This window comes from Thamnophis sirtalis, unplaced genomic scaffold, assembly GCF_051295495.1.
Source record: "Thamnophis sirtalis isolate CommonGarterSnake01/CBP01778 unplaced genomic scaffold, rThaSir2_p1.2 scaffold_15, whole genome shotgun sequence".
NCBI lineage: Eukaryota > Metazoa > Chordata > Lepidosauria > Squamata > Natricidae > Thamnophis > Thamnophis sirtalis.
In genome coordinates this window covers 9,873,375-9,896,884 of record NW_028261395.1, presented here as the reverse complement: position 1 = coordinate 9,896,884, position 23,510 = coordinate 9,873,375, and the positions used below count along the sequence as shown (strand labels likewise).

At 40.9% G+C, this 23,510-nt stretch overlaps 1 protein-coding gene across 1 annotated transcript in view; it reads left to right on the top strand.

Annotated features, from left to right (window-relative positions):
- The window catches only part of MCU (mitochondrial calcium uniporter), a 159,599-nt gene extending 157,525 nt beyond the window's left edge, over positions 1-2,074 (top strand). The window contains exon 8 of the mRNA XM_087701843.1: positions 120-2,074. Coding sequence (XP_087557969.1) covers positions 120-197 — 78 coding nt within the window. The 3' untranslated portion in view covers positions 198-2,074. The remainder of the gene's footprint in view (positions 1-119) is intronic.
- The last annotated feature ends 21,436 nt before the right edge of the window (positions 2,075-23,510 follow it).

Here is a 23,510-nt window from a genome sequence, read left to right as displayed (position 1 = left end):
CACCCCGGCTCCCCGAGGTCAAACACAACGTTGATGCGTCCCTCACTGAAATCGAGTTTGACACTAGACTATGATGGAGAGAAATATGGTACTTATGTCTTCATTTTATTGATTTTTAGGCAGAATTGGACCTTAAGAGACTTCGGGATCCCTTGCAGGTACATTTACCTGTCCAACAAATCAGTGATAAAGATTGATCGTCAGCGGAACGTCTACACCTTGACAGAAGTGGCAGATCTTTTCAAGCTCTTGCCTCTTTCATTTGAAAGCATTTCAGGTGGAAGCTGGAAGGTCTTCTTGGGGTGGAGGGTTTTTAAATCATGAAAACAGAGACCTTGACTGGGGAGGGAATAATGTGTTCATTCAAATAATAATAATAATAATAATCAGGCACTGTGGAATGCTAAGTCTTTTCGAAGGGCTTAACGACTGTCGCATTCAAATGTTTTTTTCTTTTGGATGAAAATATATAGATTATAAAGGTGGGCATTTCATGAAGAAATTGTATTGGGGGACATATTTTTCCAGCTTTGCCTCTTGAAGAAGCACTAGCAGCCTGCTCAGCATTTTTTTTAAAATCTCTTTCAAACTATTTGCACAATAATCGTGCGCTAAACAAAAGAAGGAAACAATCAAGCCATTTTAAGACACCGTGATTGGTGATCCAGATTGAAGTAGCGTCTCCATAAACATGCAACATGAGATTGGTCCCTAGCCTTTTTTAGTTGTTGTCATTTGTTGTTCTCTTTTTTTTTTGTTAGAGCAATGCAAAATTTCTTTTTTCTCCACAAAAACAAACCCCACCTAAAACATTTTCCTCCCTGTCTGTTTACTGTCCCAACAAACTTTCCGAAAGATTATTGACGTTATCAGTTTTATCCGGATCACAAACTGAATAATTCTCGTCGCGGACATTTGAACATGGAAGTATTCCCGCATATCTTCTTCAGCTTCACTGCCCCGATCAACTTTTTACACATAAACGGTGATGTTGCATGAGAAAAAAAAAAAACTGTTCATATACAGTCTTAAGGGAGGAATGTTTCTTCCCCCTACTCTTTCTCCCTCCAAATAGAGCAGTCATCTGAATTAAAGCAAAGAGTTTGGGTCTACGGTAATGCATATATATATATATGCAGTATTTCGGCTTGAGATCATGACGCTTTATGAAGTCCCTTTACAAGTGGGATGATTAAATATTATGTTTGCCTAGCAGAATAACCATATCTTGATAAGGAAAAGACTACAGATGCACTTTGATCCACAATCCCCCCCCCCCTCTTCTTTAAGTAGCTTTAAAAGTACGGGCTGGTGCTGAAGGGTCAGGGTTTCTGCACAGTAGCAGATGTAGCCCCTCCATCCCTATAGGGCGTGGGGAAAAGGCAGCAGTCTCCACCACCTGCTTAGAAGCCCAATGATCTTGTCTAAGGAGAACTTACAAACTTGTGCTAACGAGAATCCGTGGCCGCCTTCGTTGTCCTGTTTGATCGATCCTGGGAAGGCAGGATAAGAGATGGGAGAAGGACTCTTAAGCTCATTCTCGCAAAGCTTGGGACTTCCCTTTCAGCTCACTCCTCTTCACTGTGTCAAGGCAAGAGGCTCCCACTTTTGGAGGAATTGTGTTTTAAAGTGTAAAATAAATATAAACCAGACTCCAGGTGCCTTGCAAGACGGGATGGTCGCGCTCCTCCCTCGCCCTCAATGGCATGTTGAGCTGAATGGATGCATGTTCCGAGATGTTTTCCTCCTACTTCCTTCCCGTCTTTCTCCTTTCAATTATGTGGCGATTTTTGTTTCTAATTTTACCGCGGTGGGGGCAGGGGGGCACCCATAGAAATTGTTAAATTATCTGTTCGTCCTCTTTGTATGCAGCATTTTAAAAAGGAAGAACGCAAACAGTCCTGTAGCAGAAATTCTCTTGAGTGTGTTTGGGGGAGGGAGGGGGCATGGAGAAAAGACCTTAAAATAAAATAAAATGAAATAATGAACATGTGTACAATCCTGTATCATTTATTAAATATGTATAAAAGAGAAATGTACTTCTGGAACAATAAATAATTATTCTGTTTTTGAACTGTTGTCTTGAGGTTGTGTCGCACCCAAGTCAAGGGAGGGTCAAGGGATATGTGAACTTGGGTGTAGAAATCCTCCATTCAAACAAAATTTCTTGGGCTCTTGATGTGTCTCTGCCTCTTCATCAGAGGTGGGTTCCTACCAGTTCGCACCTATTCGGTAGAACCGGTTCATCAAATCTACGGAACCGGTTAGAAAAGGTTCCACCAGTGGACCCGGAAAGCAGGCCACACCTACAGAAGAGATTCCAAAATTTTTTGAAACCCAGCACTGCCAAGGATCTTGTAACTTGATAGCTTTAAGACTTGTATGCTTCAATGGCAGAGTTTCTGAATAGCTACTTGGACCGACCTAAGTACTAATTCATAATTTCATATCCGGTCACATGGGCGGCAAGCCACTCCCATCCAGTCACATGGGTGGCAAGCCACTCCCACAAGGAGGCCACACCCACAGAGTAGGTTCCGACAATTTTTGAAACCCACCACTGCTCTTCATGTATTGCAAAAATGCAGCACTGAAATATTTCAATATGAGAAATTAATCTCATAAATCATGGCATATCATTTTATTTAGGGACTTTTAAAATGTGTTTAAAAACCTAATGAGAAGGGAGGACTCACTGGAGAAGAGCCTAATGCTGGGAAGGATTGAGGGCAAAAGAAGATGGGAAACGACAGAGAACGAGGTGGATGGATGGAGTCACCGAAGCAGTTGGCGTGAGCTTAAATGGACTCCAGAGGATGGTAGAGGACAGGAAGGCCTGGAGGAATATTGTCCATAGGGTTGTGATGCGGCGGACACAACTTCGCAACTAACAACAATCACAAAATGAGTTTTATATACATTATAGGTAGTTCCACAATGGATTTGCTTCGTTTTTCTCTTTCTCCCTCTTATTCTCTCCCTCGCCCTGCCTTCCGGTTATTTAAGTATCAATTATTGATAAATCAATCATATATAGATGATACCTCTTTTAAATGTTCTAAATTAAGCACTTGCCATTAGGGATATGATACCCTTGGCACACAGTTTATTATCTAGCTATTCCATTGTCAATCAAAGGGAAAATCAAAGTCTTGGACATAGTGCCTGTTACAGGGAGAAGCAGGAAGGCAAATTTATGGAATGGAGACATCAACAAATGCTATTTCAATACTTTCTCAGTGACGTTATTGCAAATTGAATTGCTAGTCAAGGGGCTGAGTAGCAAAAGCATAGGATTGGAGAAAACCAAAACAAAGTTGTATCTTCTTTCTACATAAAGAATGATATACCAAAGAAGAATGTTAACTTAGCATTATCCCTAATACTACATTTCTATATGGGCAATTTTTAAATACTTCTTTTTACTTGATGCCACTTTCATCTACAGCAGTGGTTCCCAAACTTGGCAACTTTAAGACTTGTGGACTTCAACTCCCAGAATTCTCCAGCCAGCAGAACTCAGCAGAGTTCTGCTGGCTGGAGAATTCTGGGAGTTGAAGTCCACAAGTCTTAAAGTTGCCAAGTTTGGGAACCACTGATCTACAGCAAATGTGTCATCATATAGCACCCGCAGGCACGGGGGCAAATGTGAGAGCTTGAAATGATGTTCACTGCCTTTTTTTAAAATGGGGTGTGCAAGTGCTGCTTATGTTGATTCCATCATTTTGAAACATGTAAATGGTGGATTCATACCAGGGGTGAAATGCTAACGGTTTGCGCGAACCGGTAGAGACAATAGTCGTTGGTGCTGCGAACCAGTAGTAAAAAAAAGCTTTTGAAGATCGTGCGGCTCAGCTGTAAGCCGCACGATTGCCAGAAGCTTTTTTTCCACTTTTTATCATAAATATATATTTTATTCATTTTCACATTCCATTTTACAGTCACTTATATACTGGATATTTGCTATAAGAAAAGAAATAAAATAAAATAAAAAAGAAAACACAACTCATCATCATTCACAACCCCACCTGACACTTCCATCCTCCATACACCCCATCTTCCCCCTCCAACTTTCCTTTCCTCCCTCTAACACTCCCCTTCCCTACTTCTCTTTCCCCTCAAACCTTCCTTTCTCCCCTTCCTCCTAACATTCCCCTTACGCCCTCCTTACATTCCCCTTACTCCTTCCTTACTCCTCCCTCTTCTTTCCCTCTACCTCTCCCCTTGGTGTGTTCCTTTATTCAACTCTTATTTATTAATATTGAACTATAATATGATAAAAAATAAAAAATAAAATAAATCAAGGAAAAAAATATAAAGAAAAAAAAGAAAAAAAGAAAGAACAACCGTATACAAGTGCATTCTTCTTCTTATTGAAACTATATTAGCACCCACCCACCCACCCACCCCCCGTAGATCCCCATCCCTAGTCCCCCCGACTTCCCAGGGCCCACACCTGGCACTGCCCTCTGTCAAACCCCTTCTAAAGTATCTTATGATCGTATGAATTAAAAATAAAAGTAATATAAAAAAAATACTTTTTAAAGCATTTTTTTTTCCTGCTGGTTCGAGCGAATAGGCAGGAAAAAAATGCTTTACAAAGTAGGGGAAGCTTCTGGCGATCGCACAGATCCGTGGTGAGCCGTGCGATTGTCGGAAAGTTTTTTTTCACTTTTTAAAGCATTTTTCCCCCTCCCTATTCGCCCAAAGCAGCAGGAAAATAATTCTTTAAAAAGTGGGGGGGAAAGTGCCATGCGATCTTGGGAACCATTTTTTTCACTTTTCAAAGATTTTTTTTTATTACCTATTCACTTGAACCGGTACTTTAAAAAATGGTTTAAAAAGTGGGGAAAAAAGGCTCCCACGATTGCACGACAGAGCTGAACCTTCTTTTTTCACTTAAAGCATTTTTTACTACCGGTTCAGGCAAACAGGTAGTAAAAAATGCTTTAAATTTTTTTTAAAAAAAAGTTAACCATGCCGACCCAATCACATGGCCTACCACCACCAAGCCACGCCCACCAAGCCACGCCCAGAGAACCGATAGCAATTTTTTTTACATTTCACCACTGATTCAGACAATATACAAAAAAAAATCAAAATAATGTTTCAGGTTTCAGGTTTCGTTTTATTTATATGCCGCCCTATTCCCAACGGGACTCAGGGCGGCTCACAAACCCCAAAGGGGAAGGGAAACACAAGAACTACAAATACAAGCATTTAAAATAACCAACAGACACACAATCGAGAGGGGAAGGGAACTCATCAACCCCAGGCCTGCCGACACGTGAAATGTTAATGCCACTTTATAATGCCTTGGTAAGACCACACTTGAAATACTACATCCAATTTTGGTCTCCATGATATAAAAAAGACGTTGAGACTCTAGAAAGAGTGCAGAGAAGAACAACAAAGATAATTGGGGGACTAAGGCCTGAAACATACAAAGAACGGTTGCAGGAACTGGGTATGCCTAGTTTAATGAAAAGTAGGACTAGGGGCAACATAATAGTAGTGTTCCAATAACTAAGGGACTGCCACAAAGAAGAAATGGTCAACTTATTCTCCAAAGCATAACAAGAAGTAAAGGATGAAAACTTATCAAGGAGAGAAGCAATCTAAAACTAAGGAGAAATTTCTTGACAGAACAATGAATCAGTGGAACGAGTTGCCTCCAGAAGTTGTGGGTGCTCCAACACTGGAGATTTTGAAAAAGAGATTGGAAAACCATTTGTCTGAAGTGGTGTAGGACAGAGATGGCGAACCTTTTTGGCACTGAGTCCCGAAAAGGGATTGCGTACATATACACATGCTTCATATTCTCATCTGGGCCACAACCCGGAAGAGGAACTGCTCAGGGGGCATGCATTTTGTGGATTGAAGGCAGATGGAAGACGCGGGAGCCAGGACTTCACCAACAGAGATTTATTGCAGAAGAAAAGGAACAGATGACTGCGATTCAAACGAACAGGACCTGCGCCAAGGTATTTATATGGAATTTGTAAACGAGGGAACCAATAGGGAGCTGAGTACTGTCCAGCAACTGCTGACGCAGTACCTCGGCCAATCAGGAAGCGTTAGATGGCTAGCAACAGGCTATGCTGCGTCCCAGCCAATCAGGGCGCAGCATAGGCTGTTGCTGGCCCTTTAGGAATATTTTAGAATATTCTACAATGCACGTGCCGGAAAATGAACTGCCGGTTTCTGGCACGCCAGCTAGTCTTCCAGCTATTGCCGCGCATGCATTTGTGACGATCAGCTGGCCGGCATGCATGCTCACACCGGAAAACGGAAAATGAAGGCAAGCTGATTGTCATGCGCGCATGCACACCAGAACCCCGGAAGAGGAACGGGCGCCACCACGAATGCCAGGTGACATGACTCCGCATGCCGTTCCGGGCACGCATGCCATAGGTTCGCCATCACAGGTGTAGGATCTTCTGCTCAAGCAGAGGGTTGGACTAGAAGACCTCCGAGATCCTTTCCAACTCTGTTATTCTGTTAAATCAATGCAGTCAGATCCAAGTCTTTCCTAGCCTAATATTGAATCCCTATTTTCCAGATCTATATGGGAAGCCCACAATCAGATAAAGATCTATTTCAGAGTTATGCATAGCTTTCAAATGATCTTGGCAGATAAATTCTATTAATTCATCAAATTGGTACCAATGTGGGCCCCAAACATGGACAGCTTCCATATCCCTGTCTTCTCCCAAAATATTTCCCAGCTTCTCAGTCTAAGCAGCAATTCTTCCTAGCTCTTTAGGATCAAGGAAGCTTGCCTCAATGCTGCTATTTAATTGGGCTCACTGTAATAACCTTTTCAAAGCACAGCAGCTAATCATGAGAAGTAAATTATATCGGATCCTGAAAATGACTTTTGGGTTTTTTTAAAAGTTGCCATGGGTGCAGTCACAACTAATTATGCAGCTGTAACAATCTTGCGGTTGTAAGTTTGATGAATGCTATGCAAAAAAAGGGCTCCTTCTTATATGCCCAAATTAGTATATTCCTCATTGCTATTTTCACAACAACAAAAGCCTCAAACAAAGAAAGTGTGTCTATGGAGATTCTCAGTCATCCAGGTCGTGTCCCAAAGGTGGCTTTTCGGGAGGCAACTGGTCATTATTTGTTTTTCTTTCTCAGTGTAAATGTGTTTTATTTTCCATTTTCATTTCCGTACAGTCACACATGTACTGTACAGAACCGGGGCCATATAACATTAAACAATAAACACAGCCATTCCTCTTGTCAATAATACCCCCCAAAATAGAAACCCAATGTACCTCTTCGACCCTCCATACACCCTTTCTTTCGCCCCCCTCCAACTTTCCATTTTCCCTCCATCCTTCCCCTCTACCCTACTTCCCCTCCCCCTCTACCACACCTCTCTCCCAATACACTCCCTCCCTTCCTTCTCACCCTCCCTCCCATCCTCTCTCCCACCCTCTCTACCCCTCTTTCTTCTATCCCTCTAGTCCTCCCTTCGGTGTATTTCTACTATCTATTAATATATTCAGCTTGTCCTATTTTTGCACTGGAATTAAAGAGCAACAGTATACAAGTGCAATCGTGTTACTTTAAAATCTAGCACATACTATATATCCCCCCTCCCCCCTAAGACCCCACCTCCCTTCCCCCCCCCCCCGACTTCCCAGAGCCCGTACACGGTGTAGATTTTTAACAAACACAGTCTAAAATATATTAAGACAAAGGAAATTTAAAAAAAAGAAAGTCAATAACATCTCTGCGTTGAACTCAGCTTCTTCCTGTTGCACAAACTTTGAGCAGTTTAAATTATTCCTAATCTTAAGCATAGGCTATCTGGAATTTCTTAGTCCCGTATTTGTTTTGTGTATAGTCAATCCATTTTTTCCAGTCTCGTTTATATCTCTCATTTGAGTGGTCTTTAAGATATGCCGATATTTTAGCCATCTCGGCTAGGTTTGTAACTTTCAAAGTCCATTCTTGAGTTGTAGGCAAGTCTTTCTTCTTCCAAGAAGCTTCTTCAGTTCAGACTGAGTCAGAACTGAAGAGACTTTTTGGAGGAGACGCAGAACATCTTCAAGGAAAAACAAAGAAAGTCCAGTTGCCTCTTGAAAAAGCACCTTTGGGACATGGATAGAGTTTGGTTTTTCCAGCTGTTAATCTTTCAGCTCCCCCACCTCCCGCTCTGTGTAAACATTCTGAGGCCTACAAACATTTTGAGGTCTATAAGGAGAACCATACTAACGGTATGGATGCGCTATAGAATTAGATAAGTACAATGTGAATGGACAGGTTTGTTTTAGAGTCCTTACCTAATTATCCCCTATCTCTGTGATGGTTAATCTTTTTGGTGCTGGGTTCCCAAAGCATGCACATGCGCACACGAATGAACGCATGCGTGCCTCAATCCCCAAAATGCAATATGAGCACCTCTATGCATGTGCCCCCCTGTGTATGCGCCCCCCTGTGTCCTGTTTTGGCTTCCAGGTTGGTCCGGGTGGCAGAAATGGAGGAGAAAGACAGGGCGCGCTTGGGGGGAATCTGCGAAGATCAGGGAAGGCCCCACCCCTGAGCATGCAGAACAGAGAACCAAAGACCAGCTGGTCAGCAGGAGGCATGTGCACATGCATGGAGGAGCTGGGCTGGGGCAATGGCTGGAATGCCTTCAGAAAGGGCTCTGCGTGCCACCTATGCAGAGGTGGGTTCCTACCAGTTCGCACCTATTCGGTAGAACCGGTTCATCAAATCTACCAAACCGGTTAGAAGAGGTTCCACCAGTGGACCCGGAAAGCAGGCCACACCTACAGAAGAGGTTCCAAAAAATTTTGAAACCCACCACTGGTCCTTGGATATGTTTATTCTACACTATCATGCTCATATTTATAAAACTCAGTGCCTCTGGGAAAGGTAAGGATGACTACTGCGTTTGTGGCGCAATCACAACATTGCGTGTGTTGAAGTTGTTTTAACGCAAACCAAAGATGCCTTTTAAAAAACTAGTTTACCTCATATTCTTATGCATGTCAGTGCTGTGTGTGAGGTAATTTAAGATGGTTCTGACAAGTGTCGTCGGCATCTTCATATCCGGTCACATGGGCGGCAAGCGACTCCCATCCGGTCACATGGGCGGCAAGCCACTCCCACAAAGGAGGCCACACCCACAGAGTGGGTTCGAACAATTTTTGAAACCCACCACTGCACCTGTGGCACGTTGGCCAGAGGTTTGTCATCACGGCCCTATGTAGTATTAGCATCTTTTATAGAAGGCATCCAATTTGGCACAATATATTCTGAAACTCTTTTGACTTCTTACTACCATTTCAGACTCAGCACCGAACCTGGATGTTGCTTTTTAATAATTTACGAACTCGCAAGACAGCCTCTCTTCTTAGCACATGATTTCTAAGTTTGCTAATGGACTGTGAAAAGCTTTTTGAAAGTCTGAAGAAAGAAAATACAGTCCTGAATTCTATCCACATGCCTGTTGACCCTTCTGAAGAATTATTAGGTAGGACGTCCAGATGCTGCCTTGTTTTTCTTTATACCCTTTATCATTCTACTTTTAGTAATGACTTAAGGGAGTTGATCCAGAAAAACAACTTGCTTCTAATTTCTTTCATTAGTGTCAGAGGTGGGATTCACTTATATTTACTACCGGTTTGTCCAGCACTGGAAATGTGAGTGTGCGTGCATGCACGCTTCGCTTACATGTGCGTCATCTACACATGCGTGCGGCAACACAAAACAATAACAATGGTAAGTGTGGGAAATGGTCATAGATTACATTTTTTCTGTGCTGTTGTAACTTTGAACCGTCAATAAACAAGTTGAGGACTACGTGTGTGTGTGTGTGTGTGTGTGTGTGTGTGTGTGTGTGTGTGAGAGAGAGAGAGAGAGAGAGAGAGAGAGAGAGAGAGAGAGAGAGAGAGAGAGAGAGAGAGAGAGAGAGAGAGAGAGAGAGATGTTTCAGTATAACTGTGGAACACCTCAAGCAATTTCAACCCAAACTTGGTACACAGATGACTTACTCTCTGGAAAAAAACCCTGTGGGGGTAAGACACCCCTAACACCCCTCAGGGTGTGTGTTCTGTTAAGATGCAGTCTGTTGTGCCTTCAAATGACTTCTACTGTACAGCGCAGTAGAGTTGTCATGGTAACAGCTTCACAGTACTCCACAAGGGAGCTTCCTCTGGTACGTGGCATGACAAAACCGCGCTCGTCGAAATAGCAGTGATAAAATCGTGTCGCTAAAGCTGCGACGTCATCACCGCGCATCATCACCGCCGCGACAACAGTGTGGCAACAGAAGGGCGCTTTAAAACGGCGCCGCGGCAGAAAACTGATTTCAATTAAGGTAAGGGTTAGGATTAGGTTTAGGGGTTTGTTTTAGGGTTAGGATTAGGGTTAGGTTTAGGGTTAGGTTTAAGGTTAGGTTTAGGGTTAGGTTTAGGGTTAGGTTTAGGGTTAGGGTTAGGGTTAGGGTTAGGGTTAGGTTTAGCGTTAGGTTTAGGGTTAGGTTTAGGGTTAGGTTTAGGTTTAGGGTTAGGTTTAGGGTTAGGTTTAGGGTACTGAGTGCTTGGGAATGCGCGGATTTGCCCTCCGCGATTATGTCATCGCGGTACGGTCGTGTTTTTCCTTAGCGCTTCGAACGGCGCGAATTAGTCTTCGTGCTTATGTCTCCGCGGATAAGGGCTTTGCGGATTTGTGGTGGAACCCCTCTGGTAAGGAGGAAAATCCAACATTAGAAATTACATTTGGTCTGGACATTTTCCCCTGTATAAATAAATATCCGGGCAATACCAAGTTATCGGCTAGTCCTAAATATACAAAAACAGAATTTTAATAACAATATCAAATAATAAATAACAATATTACAATATATAAATAAGGACAATCATCTGGGCAAAGAAATTCCCAAAGGCTATTTGGCAAAGAAGCTTTCATTAACCTCTGGAAGGCTATTATTAAGGACTCCATTGTTAATATAACACCCACATAAAGAATATTTTGTTGTTGTTTCTTTCTTCTCTCTGGTTTCTGTCCTTTTTCAGGAAGCAAAGTTAAATCCTTGAAACTTAAAGGAGAGGAAGCGAGAATGTAGAATGCATTATCTATTAAAGCAAGAAAGATGTTGACCTTCAGTTGACTTCAATTTGCCTCTAGCAAAACTCTGGAGGTATTCTGTTTTCTCACAAAGACTTAAAAGCGTTCTTTTGCTACACTCTCCAATCCTAATGTGGTCAAAGTCTTTAAAACTGGTGCCACTTTCCAGTGAAATCTTCACAGACATGAGTGGCATTCAAAGAGAGCATTGAATGCAAAGGTTCCCCATTCAATGCAGAGTGCATTGAAAATAAAAAAATAAGTATCGGTGAGTTGAACGCTTGCTTTTTCCTGGAACTTCACAAACCATTATGTGCAACTTAAACTGAACCAAGAAATACTGAAGGAAAAAGAATGTACAGGGTGGGGCATAACCTTTTCCTAGGGGGTCACAGCAACACTTGTAATAACAACACAAATAATTCATACACCATTCGAAAGCCCATCAAAAACTGAGTTTATTGACACGATTTAATAGTCAGTATGACCACCATTAGCCCTTCGAACAGCATTCAAACGAGGTGGATAAGAACACAACAAATCTTCAAACAGTTCCGTTCGATTTTCCAGATTTTTCAACACAGTTTCCAAATTCATTCTCAAAGTTTCAACCGAAACAAATTTAACATTTAATAGCTCATTCAATTCAGTTTTTTATGGGCTTTAAAATGAGGTGTCGATATTCGGTTGAAACTTTGAGAATGAATTTGGAAACTGTGTTGAAAAATCTGGAAAATCGAACGGAACTGTTTGAAGATTTGTTGTGTTCTTATCCACCTCGTTTGAATGCTGTTTGAAGGGCTAATGGTGGTCATACTGACTATTAAATCGTGTCAATAAACTCAGTTTTTGATGGGCTTTCGAATGGTGTATGAATTATTTGTGTTGTTATTACAAGTGTTGCTGTGACCCCCTAGGAAAAGGTTATGCCCCGCCCTGTACACAAATGATTGAAAAGGAAATGGAATTATTTTTTAAGATAAATACAAAAGAAAATATCTCACTCCAAAATCTGCGGGTCACCACAAAAGCATATATACAAGGGCTCCCCATAGCTTATACGGTAAAAAGAAATTTAAAAAGAAAACTTAATAATGTTCCCTCCCAAAGATTGTCCAACTGTTCCATCTCTCAGGCTGGGGGGCGAAATTATACGCCCCTCAGAGAGGGTTCGCAATTTGGGAGTCCTCCTGGACCCACAGCTGACTCTAGAACACCATCTGTCGGCTGTGACCAGGGGGACCTTTGCCCAGGTTTGCCTGGTGCATCAATTGCGACCCTACCTGGATCGGGAGGCCCTTCAGACAGTCACTCACACCCTTGTGACCTCAAGACTGGATTATTGTAATGCACTCTACATGGGGCTGCCCTTGAAGAGTGTTCGAAGACTCCAATTAGTCCAGAATGCAGCCGCACGAGCGATTGTGGATGCACCAAGGTACACCCACATTACACCTATCCTCCGCGAGCTGCACTGGCTACCTATTAGTCTCCGAATCCGCTTCAAGGTGCTGGTCGCTACCTATAAAGCCCTACATGGCATCGGACCTGGGTACCTGAGAGACCGCCTCCTGCCGATTACCTCTCTCAGACCAATTAGATCGCACAGGTTGGGTCTCCTCCGGATTCCATCTGCCAGCCAATGTCGGCTGGCGACTCCCCGGGGGAGAGCCTTCTCTGTTGCAGCTCCAGCCCTCTGGAACGAGCTCCCTGTTGAGATCCGGATCCTTACTACCCTCCTGGCCTTCCGCAAAGCCACCAAGTCCTGGCTGTTCCAGCAGGCTGGGGGGAGCTGAGAAGCATCTACCTCCACAGAAATTGTGAATGTTGGTTTTGTTTTTAATATGTTGTCTTTGTCTCGTTCCCCCTTTTCCCTTGTCTTTTGTGAGCCGCCCGGAGTCCTCCGGGAGTGGGCGGCATACAAGACAAATAAATAAATAAATAAATAAATAAATAAATAAATAAATAAATAAATAAATAAATAAATAAATAAATAAAGACTTAATAAAACATAAATTGAATTTGACTATACAAGATAAAATGGCACAAAAAGTAAAAATGGAAAAAAAAATGTGAGCAGGCAAACAAGCTGGGATGTTGACTGGCATATAAATTAACAATAGAAAAAGAGAAAAGAATAATATCCCAATTGCAAGACGAGGAGGGCGTAACACATCATAGAAGAGGAGAAAAAAAGAACAAAACCCAACATTTTTTTCAAAACCTATGTTCATTTTTCAAATAACTATAATGGAACTGGTGGAAGCAAGGAGGAAGTAAAAGAATAACAAAACACCATTACCAGACGGACTTCCTGTGGAGTTATATAAAGTGGCACAGGAACCATTAGATATGTTAATGGTAGTATTTAATAAGGCACTTGCAGAAGCGAAAATACCAAATTCGTGGAGAGAAGTACTTATCACACTTACCCCAAAAAAAGATACAAACCCACAACATATTAAAAATTACAGACCCATCTCACTTGAGTACTTGAGAGACCGCCTGCTGTCAATTACCTCCCAAAGACCCGTCAGATCTCACAGGGTCAGCCTCCTCCGGGTTCCGTCCACCAGCCAATGCCATCTGGCTACTACCCGGGGGAGGGCCTTCTCTGTTGCAGCTCCGGCCCTTTGGAATGAACTCCCCGTGGAGATCCGGACCCTCACCTCTCTCCAGGCCTTCCGGAAAGCCGTCAAAACCTGGCTGTGCCGGCAGGCCTGGGGTTGATGAGTTCCCCTCCCCTCTCGACTGGTATGGCTGTGTGATTTTCGTGTATTTTAATTATGTATACTGTTGTTTATGTTCCCTTTCCCCCCTGAGTTGTTCGCCACCCTGAGTCCCTCCTGGAGAAGGGCGGCATACAAATAAACCAAATACAATACAATACAATACAATTTCTACCAAGAAGACAAATAAAGTATAACGCGAGAACTATTAAAAACTCATTAGAATATTATGAAGCCCACCCAGGAAAGCAAGCTGCATTAATTTTCTTGGATGCCCAAAAGGCTTTCAATAATTTAAATTGAAGGTTTATTATTTTACAGTTGGAGATGATTAACTTTGGGGAGAATTTCGTGAATGATGGAGGAAAAATTATGCACAACCCAAACAGCTGAAGTAATAATAAATGGCGATACCATTGAAAAATTTAATATTGCAAAGGGGGTGAGGCAAGATTGTCCATTATCACCTTTATTATTCATCTTAATGTTAGAAGTATTATTAATAAAAATCAGAGGCGTCCAGGATATAAAGGGCCTGAAAATAAGAAAATAAGAATACAAAGTCCAGGGCAGAGGTGGGTTCCTACCAGTTCGCACCTATTTGGTAGAACCGGTTCGTCAAATCTACCGAACCGGTTAGAAGAGGTTCCACCAGTGGACCCGGAAAGCAGGCCACACCTACAGAAGAGGTTCCAAAATTTTTTGAAACCCACCACTGACACACACACAGACTTACACAGAGAGAGAAAGAGAAAGAGAAAGAAAGGAAGAAAGAAAGAAATAAAAAAAGAAAAAAGAAAGAAAAAGTGAGAGAGAGATGGAAGGAAAAAAAGGAAAAAGGGACAGAGAGACAAAAGGAAGGAAAGAGAGAGAGAGAGAGAGAGAAAGAAAGAAAGAAAGAAAGAAAGAAAGAAAGAAAGAAAGAAAGAAAGAAAGAAAGAAAGAAAGAAAGAAAGAAAACACATGGCCGGCAAGCCACTCCCACCAGGTCACATGGCCGGCAAGCCACTCCCACCAGCTCACATGGGTGGCAAGCCACTCCCACAAAGGAGGCCACACCCACAGAGTAGGTTCGAAAATTTTTTGAAACCCACCACTGGTCCAGGGGTTTGGGGACGGCTTAGTGTTTATCTTGGAACAACTGTTAGAGACAGGACCTGACCTGGTTCAGCAAATAGAAGAATATGGGAGTATAGCAGGACTTAAAATCAATAAAAATAAAACAAAGGCAATAACAAAAAATCTTACTAAAAACAGGAAAGAGAATTGGAAGAAAGAATGGGCGTACAAGTGACTAAAAAAGTAAAATACCTGGGAATTTGGTTATCGGCTAGATGTTCTTCAGTCAAAGAAGACAATTATAATAAATTAATGCAGCAGATAAAAAAGAATTTGGAAACATGAAAAAAATTACAATTGTCCCTTATTGGAAGGATGGCCTCCATTAAAATGAACCTTCCTTCTACCAAGAATATTGTTCCTTTTCCAAGTAGTACCAATAAATTTAGGGAAAGACTTTTTCAAAGACTTAAATAAATTAATCATGAAATACATTTGGCTTGGGGGTGGGGGGAAGCACGGATTAAACTAAAATTATTACAGGATAGCAGAGAAAGAGGAGGCTTTGGGCTCCCAGATTGGGAGACATACTACCAGGCAACAGTACTTACATGGATTAAAGATTGGCTAGAAAATATCGGCATATCTTAAAGACCATTCAAATGAGAGATATAAACGAGACTGGAAAAAATGGATTGACTATATACAAAACAAATATGGGACTAAGAAATTACAGATAGCCTATGTTTAAGATTAGGAATAATCTAAACTGCTCAAAGTTTGTGCAACAGGAAGAAGCTGAGTTCAATGCAGAGATGTTATTAACTTCTTCTTTTTTTATTCCCTTTGTCTCAATATATTTTAGACTGTGTTTGTTAAAAATCTATACCGTTTACGGGCTCTGGGAAGTCGGAGGGGGGGGAAGGGAGGGGGGGTGTTAGGGGTGAGGGGGGGAGGGGGGGATATATAGTATGTGCTAGATTTTAAAGTAACGCGACGGCACTTGTATACTGTTGCTCTTTAATTCCACTGTAAAAATTGGACAAGCTGAATATATTAATAGATTGTAGAAATACAGCGAAGGGAGGACTAGAGGGATAGAAGAAAGAGGGGTAGCGAGGGTGGGAGAGAGGACTGGAGGGAGGGGGAGAAGGAAGGGAGGGAGTGTACCGGGAGAGAGGAGTGGTAGAGGGGGAGGGGAAGTAGGGTAGAGGGGAATGATGGAGGGAAGAAGGGAAGTTGGAGGGGGGCGAAAGAAAGGGTGTATGGAGGGTCGAAGAGGTACATTGCGTTTCTATTTTGGGGGGTATTGTCGACAAGAGGAATGGCTGTGTTTATTGTTTAATGTTATATGGCCCCGGTTATGCACAGTATATATGTGACTGTACGAAAATGAAATGGAAAATAAAACACATTTACAACAACAACAACAAAAAAAGATTGGCTAGAGCTAAAAAACTGAAAGGATTTTTATATTAGAAGGTCATGATTTACAACTAGGATGGCATGCGTTTATATGGGATGAGAAAAATTAAAGTCATAGTTACTTCCAGTATGATAAAAAACAAAATATCTAATTTTACATACTACAATGGCAGCTAGAATTATGTATGCACAAAAGTGGAAGAATAATATCATTCCATCAGAGGAAGAAGTGATAAGGAAAGTCTTAAAGTGTGCAGAGATGTACTGTATAGGCTCACAAAAGAGATCAAACATAAATAGATTATTATATGGTATGGAATGAATGGTATAAATGGTTAGAGGATAGGTGAAAAGCTTAAGGAAAGATTAAACGAAGAAGATATAGGGGTTAGAAATTAGTAATAAATATGCATAAATGAAAACAACATACAATAAATCACTGTAACTCAAGAAATGAACATATTTGTATGTATAAAAACACTGGAATTACATGTATAGACAATGACATATTGGGGGGGGAAGGGATGCACATATAATGGATGTATATACCGATATGGAATTGTTGTATGGAAGAAAACTGTCAAAGTTTTTTCTTTTTTCTTTTAAAAAAACTGTGTAATATTTTTTTTAAAAAAATAAACTGGTTATATGGTTATAACCAGAGGAAGGTAGAGATAGTCCTTGACTTATGACAAAATTTTGGTTGCTAAGCAACAGCATTGTTAAGTGAGCTTCACCACATTTTACCCAATCCATGACATCTCCTGGTGAATGACATCAAGTTGGCCATTCCCAGCCGGTCACATGACTGCCAAGCCACTCCCACAAAACAGGCCACACCTACAGAATAGGTTCTAAAAAAATTTGAAACCCACCACTGGTGAAGTTGATAGATTTTATTGACATGGATAAATTGACTTAGTTTTTTAATTTAATTTATTTATTTTGTCAAGCATATATAAGATAACAGATATAAGTATGAGCGTGATTATGAATGACAGGAAATGGATACGAATAAGTGGGGACAATAAGACAGAAACGGTAGGCACACTGGTGCGCTTATGCACGCCCCCTTACAGACCTCTTAGGAATGTGGTGAGGTCAACAGTAGACTGTCTAAAGTTAAAGTTATGGGGGTTGGGGGATGAAACCATAGAGTCAGGCAGTGAATTCCAGGCACTGACCACTCTGTTGCTGAAGTTGTATTTTCTGCAATCAAGTTTGGAGCGGTTTATCTTAAGTTTGTATCTCATGTATTGTTGCGGTTGAAGCTGAAGTAGTCGTTGTCAGGTAGGACATTGTAGCAGATAATTTTGTGTACTATGCTCAGGTGGCGTAGTTCTAAGTCGTCTAAGGTTAAGCCCAAAATTTCAAGCCTGGTGGCATAAGGTATTCTATTGTGAGCAGAGGAGCGGAGAACTCTTCATGTGAAATATCTCTAGACTTGCTTGATTAATGTCTGATATGCAGTGCAGTTCCAGACAGATGAGCTGTATTCGATAATTGATCTAGCAAAGGTTTTTGTATGCCCTAGTTTCAGAGGTGGGTTCCTACCAGTTCGCACCTATTCGGTAGAACCAGTTCGTCAAATCTACCGAACCGGTTAGAAGAGGTTCCACCAGTGGACCCGGAAAGCAGGCCACACCTACAGAAGAGGTTCCAAAAAGTTTTGAAACCCACCACTGGTCCTTGGATATGATTATTCTACACTATCATACTCATATTGATAAAACTCAGTGCCTCTGTGAAAGGTAAGGATGACTACTGCATTTGTGGTGCAATCAGAACATTGCGCGTGTTGAAGTTCTTTTAACGCAAACCAAAGATGCCTTTTAAAAAACAAGTTGACATCATATTCTTATGCATGCCAGTGCTGTGTATGAGGTAATTTAAGGTGTTCTGACAAGTGTCGTCGGCATCTTCATATCCGGTCACATGGGCGGAAGCCACTCCCATCCGGTCACATGGGCGGCAAGCCACTCCCACAAAGGAGGCCACACCCACAGAGTAGGTTTGAACAATTTTTGAAACCCACTACTGCCTAGTTTGCAATACAATATTACCGGAGAAGAAGATTCATAAGCTTCTTTGAATAGAGGAAGATATATTTTCTATATTTATTGGTGACTGGAAATCTCCTTTTGGGCTTTTGGGGTAAAAATGAATTTGTAATCTATGGATTGATAATTACATAGGATAGATTATAGAAAGAAAAGTACTATGATGTAACTTTAGAGACAGAGATAAAATACATTTTACATATAACTGTTGCGAAAAATAATGAAAACTACTTCTTTATACTTTGTTTTTCTATTTTTCTTCACCTTTTCTTTTCCCCCCACACTTTTTGCCTTTTGTTTGATGTCTTTCTTTTTCTTTTTTTTCTTCCTTATTTTATATTAGCTTGTGCTCGTTTTTATCTTCTTGATTAAAAACCTTTTTAAAAAATTATATAGGAAAAAAAAAGAAAACAATCCAACATGTTAGGAAGGAGATATGCAAGAAGGAGACTCCAAAATCTCTTTTTAATGTAACAGAAGGAGAAGGTATTTCTATGCAAAATCAATCAAAATTATTATTTCTTTCCCAGTTGTGCCCATAATTGGAATGCAGTTCTGGACTGACACTCACAGATCCTCAGCCAAAAAAACTTTGTGTTCTTTCTGACAATTCCTTTTATCCGATACTTTTTGCTCTTTTCTACATCCTATTCAAACTCATTGTCGTTAAAAGCAGCTTACTTCCCCTTCTGTACAATCCTTTTTCTGAACTATTCTCTTGCCTCTTCCCCAGATTATTTCTTATTTTAAATACTTTGACGAAATAAATAATTTAACAGGCAAACACAATTACCATTTCAGCTGTCTGTTTTTACTAAATTCTTGCCCATGATGGATTCTACATCATTGTCTCCTGGGTACCACTCTCCTTTTCTCTGTTACTATTTCTATTTGTATTTGGTTTATTTGTATGCCGCCCTTCTCCAGGAGGGACTCAGGGCAGCGAACAACTCAAAGGGGAAAGGGAACATAAACAACAGTACACATAATTAAAATACACGAAAATCATACAGCCATACCAGTCGAGAGGGGAGGGGAACTCATCAACCCCAGGCCTGCCGGCACAGCCAGGTTTTGACGGCTTTCCGGAAGCCTGGAGAGAGGTGAGGTTCCGAATCTCCGCAGGGAGTTCTTTCCAAAGGGCCGGAGCTGCTACAGAGAAGGCCCTCCCCCGGGTGGTAGCCAGGTGGCATTGGCTTTCCCAGTTTCCCTACTACCATTTGCCAAAGAGCAGCTGAGGATTCCTGCACTAATATTAGCAACAAGCAATTAAAAATATGATGTGGGTATATAATCCCAATGCAAAGTACAATGTTGGCGCGTAAATGTAAAAAGTAAAAGAGCGGGTTTTAGAGATTTAAATGTAGAAGTGAGGGATTTAAAGAGAGGGATTTGGAGATATGGATTTCATTTCCTACTTCCACAACTCATTTATTTCTCTATTTTTAAAAAATGCTTATTTGTTTCTTTCTTTCTTTTTTTTTTTGGTATACTGCTGCTTCAGCACTTTGCCTTAGATTATTTTTCCATTGTCTATCTTGGTCTTCAGTTCCAGTAATGCTTCTGTTAAAGCCAACATTCTTTTTTTCTTGCTGTTTTTAACTTTTGTCATGGTGGAATGTGAGCTCATAGAGTTGTAGTCTCACTTGTTTTTTCTTTCTTTCTTTAATGTGATTTCCCCCCACCCCCCACCCACCCCTAGTTCTTTGACCCTTAGCAATCAATTTTGGAAGCATGTCTTATCTGCAGTGTTCAGCCTTGAAGTAAACAGCACGAGGGCCTTGCCACGGAAAGCTAGTTCTTGATGGCTTCACAACAGCTTCAAAATAACACTGCTTCTCTCCCCCCGTTCCTGAAAGTTATTCAAGGCAGTCTTTGGCTTATGGCCCCAATTTGGGCCAAAAGATTTATGTTGTTAAGCGAGAGATTTGTTAAGTGAATTTTGGCCCATTTTGCAACCTTTCTTACCACAGTTGTTAAGTGACTCACACTGCAGTTGTTACATTAGTAACACGGTTGTTAAATGAATCTGACTCGCCCATTGACTTTGTCTGTGTCACATGACACAGCAACGGTCATAAATATGAGTCAGATGCTAAGCATCTGGATTTTGATTGCCTTACCACAGGATGCCACAAAGGCCATAAGTATGAAACAGCCAACTAACCATGGCCAACTAACCATGGCCAACATGTAAAAAAGCGTGACCCGGCAAAAGCTCGAACGTCATAAGCACGCCGACAAAACCGCGGGGCTAAAACCGCGATGTTAAAAGCACGCCGACAACAGCGCACCGATAGAAGCGCAATTTAAGTTAAGGTAAGGTTTAGGGTTAGGTTTAGGGTTAGGTTTAGGGTTAAGTTTAGGGTTAGGTTTAGGGTTAGGGTTAGGGTTAGGGTTAGGGTTGGGTTTAGGGTTAGGGTTAGGGTTAGGTTTAGGGTTAGGTTTAGGGTTAGGTTTAGGGTTAGGGTTAGGGTTAGGGTTAGGGTTAGGGTTAGGGTTAAGGTTACGTTACAGCGCGCTTCTGTTGGCGCGCTTTTGTCAGCGCGCTTTAGGGCTAATTCGTTGCTCATTCGTCACGCGGTTTTGTCACCGTGCTTTAGTCACCGCGCTTTAGTCAGGCGCGCTTTTGTTGTGCGCGCATTTGTGGTGGAACCGTAAAAAAGATGCTGAGACTCTAGAAAAAACGTAGAGAAGAGCAACAAAGATGATTAGGGGACTGGAGGCTAAAACATATGAAGAATGGCTGCAGGAACTGGGTATGTCTAGTTTAATGAAAAGAAGGACCAAGGGAGACATGATAGCAGTGTTCCAATGTCTCAGGGGTTGCCCCAAAGAAGAGAGAGTCAAACTATTCTCCAAAGCACCTGAAGGCAGGACAACTAATCAAGGAGAGAAGCAACTTAGAACTAAGGAGAAAGTTCATGACAGTGAGAACAATTAACCAGTGAAATGGCTTGTCTCCAGAAGTTGTAAATGCTCCAACACTGGAAGTTTTTTAAAAGATGTTGGATAACCATTTGTCTGAAGTGGTGTAGGGTTTCCTGCCTAAGCAGGAACTAGAAGACCTCCAAGGTCCCTTCCAACTCTGTTATTCTATATTCTAACTCACCATGACGAACTCACCATGGAACAAATTGCCACGGGACAATTCAACAAATACGAAAGTGGAAGTAATTTCAGTGCAACCATGGCCAATAAGAATAAGAATAAAATAAATTTAAATTTTGATGAAAATGCGGTCAGCAATAATAAAAGCATTTGAATGAAACAATTAATGCAGTGTTGAATTATCCCATGGTGAATTGTCTTGCGGTGATTGACCATGGGAAGTAAGCCTTGGCTAGTTGTCTTAGATCCTTTGGTGACAGATTGGAAAAGTTAAAAAATACCATTAGGATAACTAGTTTTTGCTCGTTTTCCAAGGCCTAACACAGGAGATTCATCTGGTTCCCCTCCCTAATACCATCAGAGGCTTATTTTTGTGGCCTGCTGAATGTACAAAATACATATTTCTGTATTCTCTTTCTCTTGCTTACAATCCTGTATTTTGGCATTCAATGTAGTGTTGGGTGGTTTTATATATATATATATATATATATATATATATATATATATATATATGTGTGTGTGTGTGTGTGTGTGTGTGTGTGTGTGTGTGTGTGTGTGTTTATTTGTGCTGATAAATAAATAAAGGGAGACTAATATAGATCTATTTCAAGCTATTTAGCTCTCATCAGCTAGCCATACCCTCACTGGGATTCGAACCTGGTATGGCTAGCTGATGAGGGTATGGCTAGCTGATGAGAGCTAAATAGCTTGAAATACATCTATAGTAGTCTCCCTTTATTTATTTATCAGCACAAATAAAAACACAAATATAACAAAGGCAACAGTAAAAATATTGGTTTTCTGTCGTGATGGACTCCTGTGATTGACAGATGATGGAAGCAGTTAGCTTCCTCCCATAATTGGGGCTTACCAGGGGTTGTGACACTATATATATATATAAATAGCTGATGAGAGCTAGATAGCTTGAAATAGATCTACTAGTCTCCCTTTATTTATTTATCAGCACAAATACAACAAAATATTGGGTTTCTGCCTGGATGGTCTCTTTTGACGAGCCGAAGGACAGAGAATGGAAGTAGTGATCTTCCTCCCATATTTGGGCATACCGGGGGTTGTAAAAATCATATATATATATATATATATATATATATATATATATATATATATGTATGTATGTATGTATGTATGTATGTATGTATGTATGTATGTATGTATGTATGTATGTGTATGTGTATGTGTATGTATATGTATATGTATATGTATGTATATATATATATGTATATGTATATGTATATGTATATGTATATGTATATGTATATGTATATGTATATGTATATGTATATGTATGTGTGTATATATATAAATAAACACACACACACACACACACACACACACACACACACACACACACACACACACACACACACATATATATATATATATATATATATATATATATATATATATATATATATATACACACACACACTTAAAGTCACAACCCCTGGTATGCCCAAGTATGGGAGGAAGGTCACACTTCCACTCTCTGTCATTAGGCTCGTCACAAGAGACCATCCAGACAGAAACCCAATATTTTTTACTGTTGCCTTTTTGTTACATTTGTTATATTTATGCTGATAAATAAATAAAGGGAGACTAGTATAGATCTATTTCAAGCTATTTAGCTCTCATCAGCTAGCCATACCCAAGTTTGGGAATCGAACCTGTGCTCCATTGAAATATATATATATTTGCACGAACTGTGAATGTTTCTTCGATAGGCAAGAAAGAGGGGCTGAAATTCTCGAATAACATCCCTTGCAATAGAAGTATTACTTGGTCCAGCAGGCTCAAGGAAATCAGCAACCTTTCTGTTTGACAGATGATCGATGTTTACGGGATTTGCAACAGCATGCAAAATCGCCGGCTACGGATAATGTCAATCCATCATCACAAAGGAGCAAGGACAAACTGGGGCAGGAAAAAACAACCTTCGAAAGCCTGAGTTCTCTGTGCTCCAGCCTAAAATTGCTGATTGCGGTTCCTTGAATTCCTTGCACAAAAGTTCCACCCC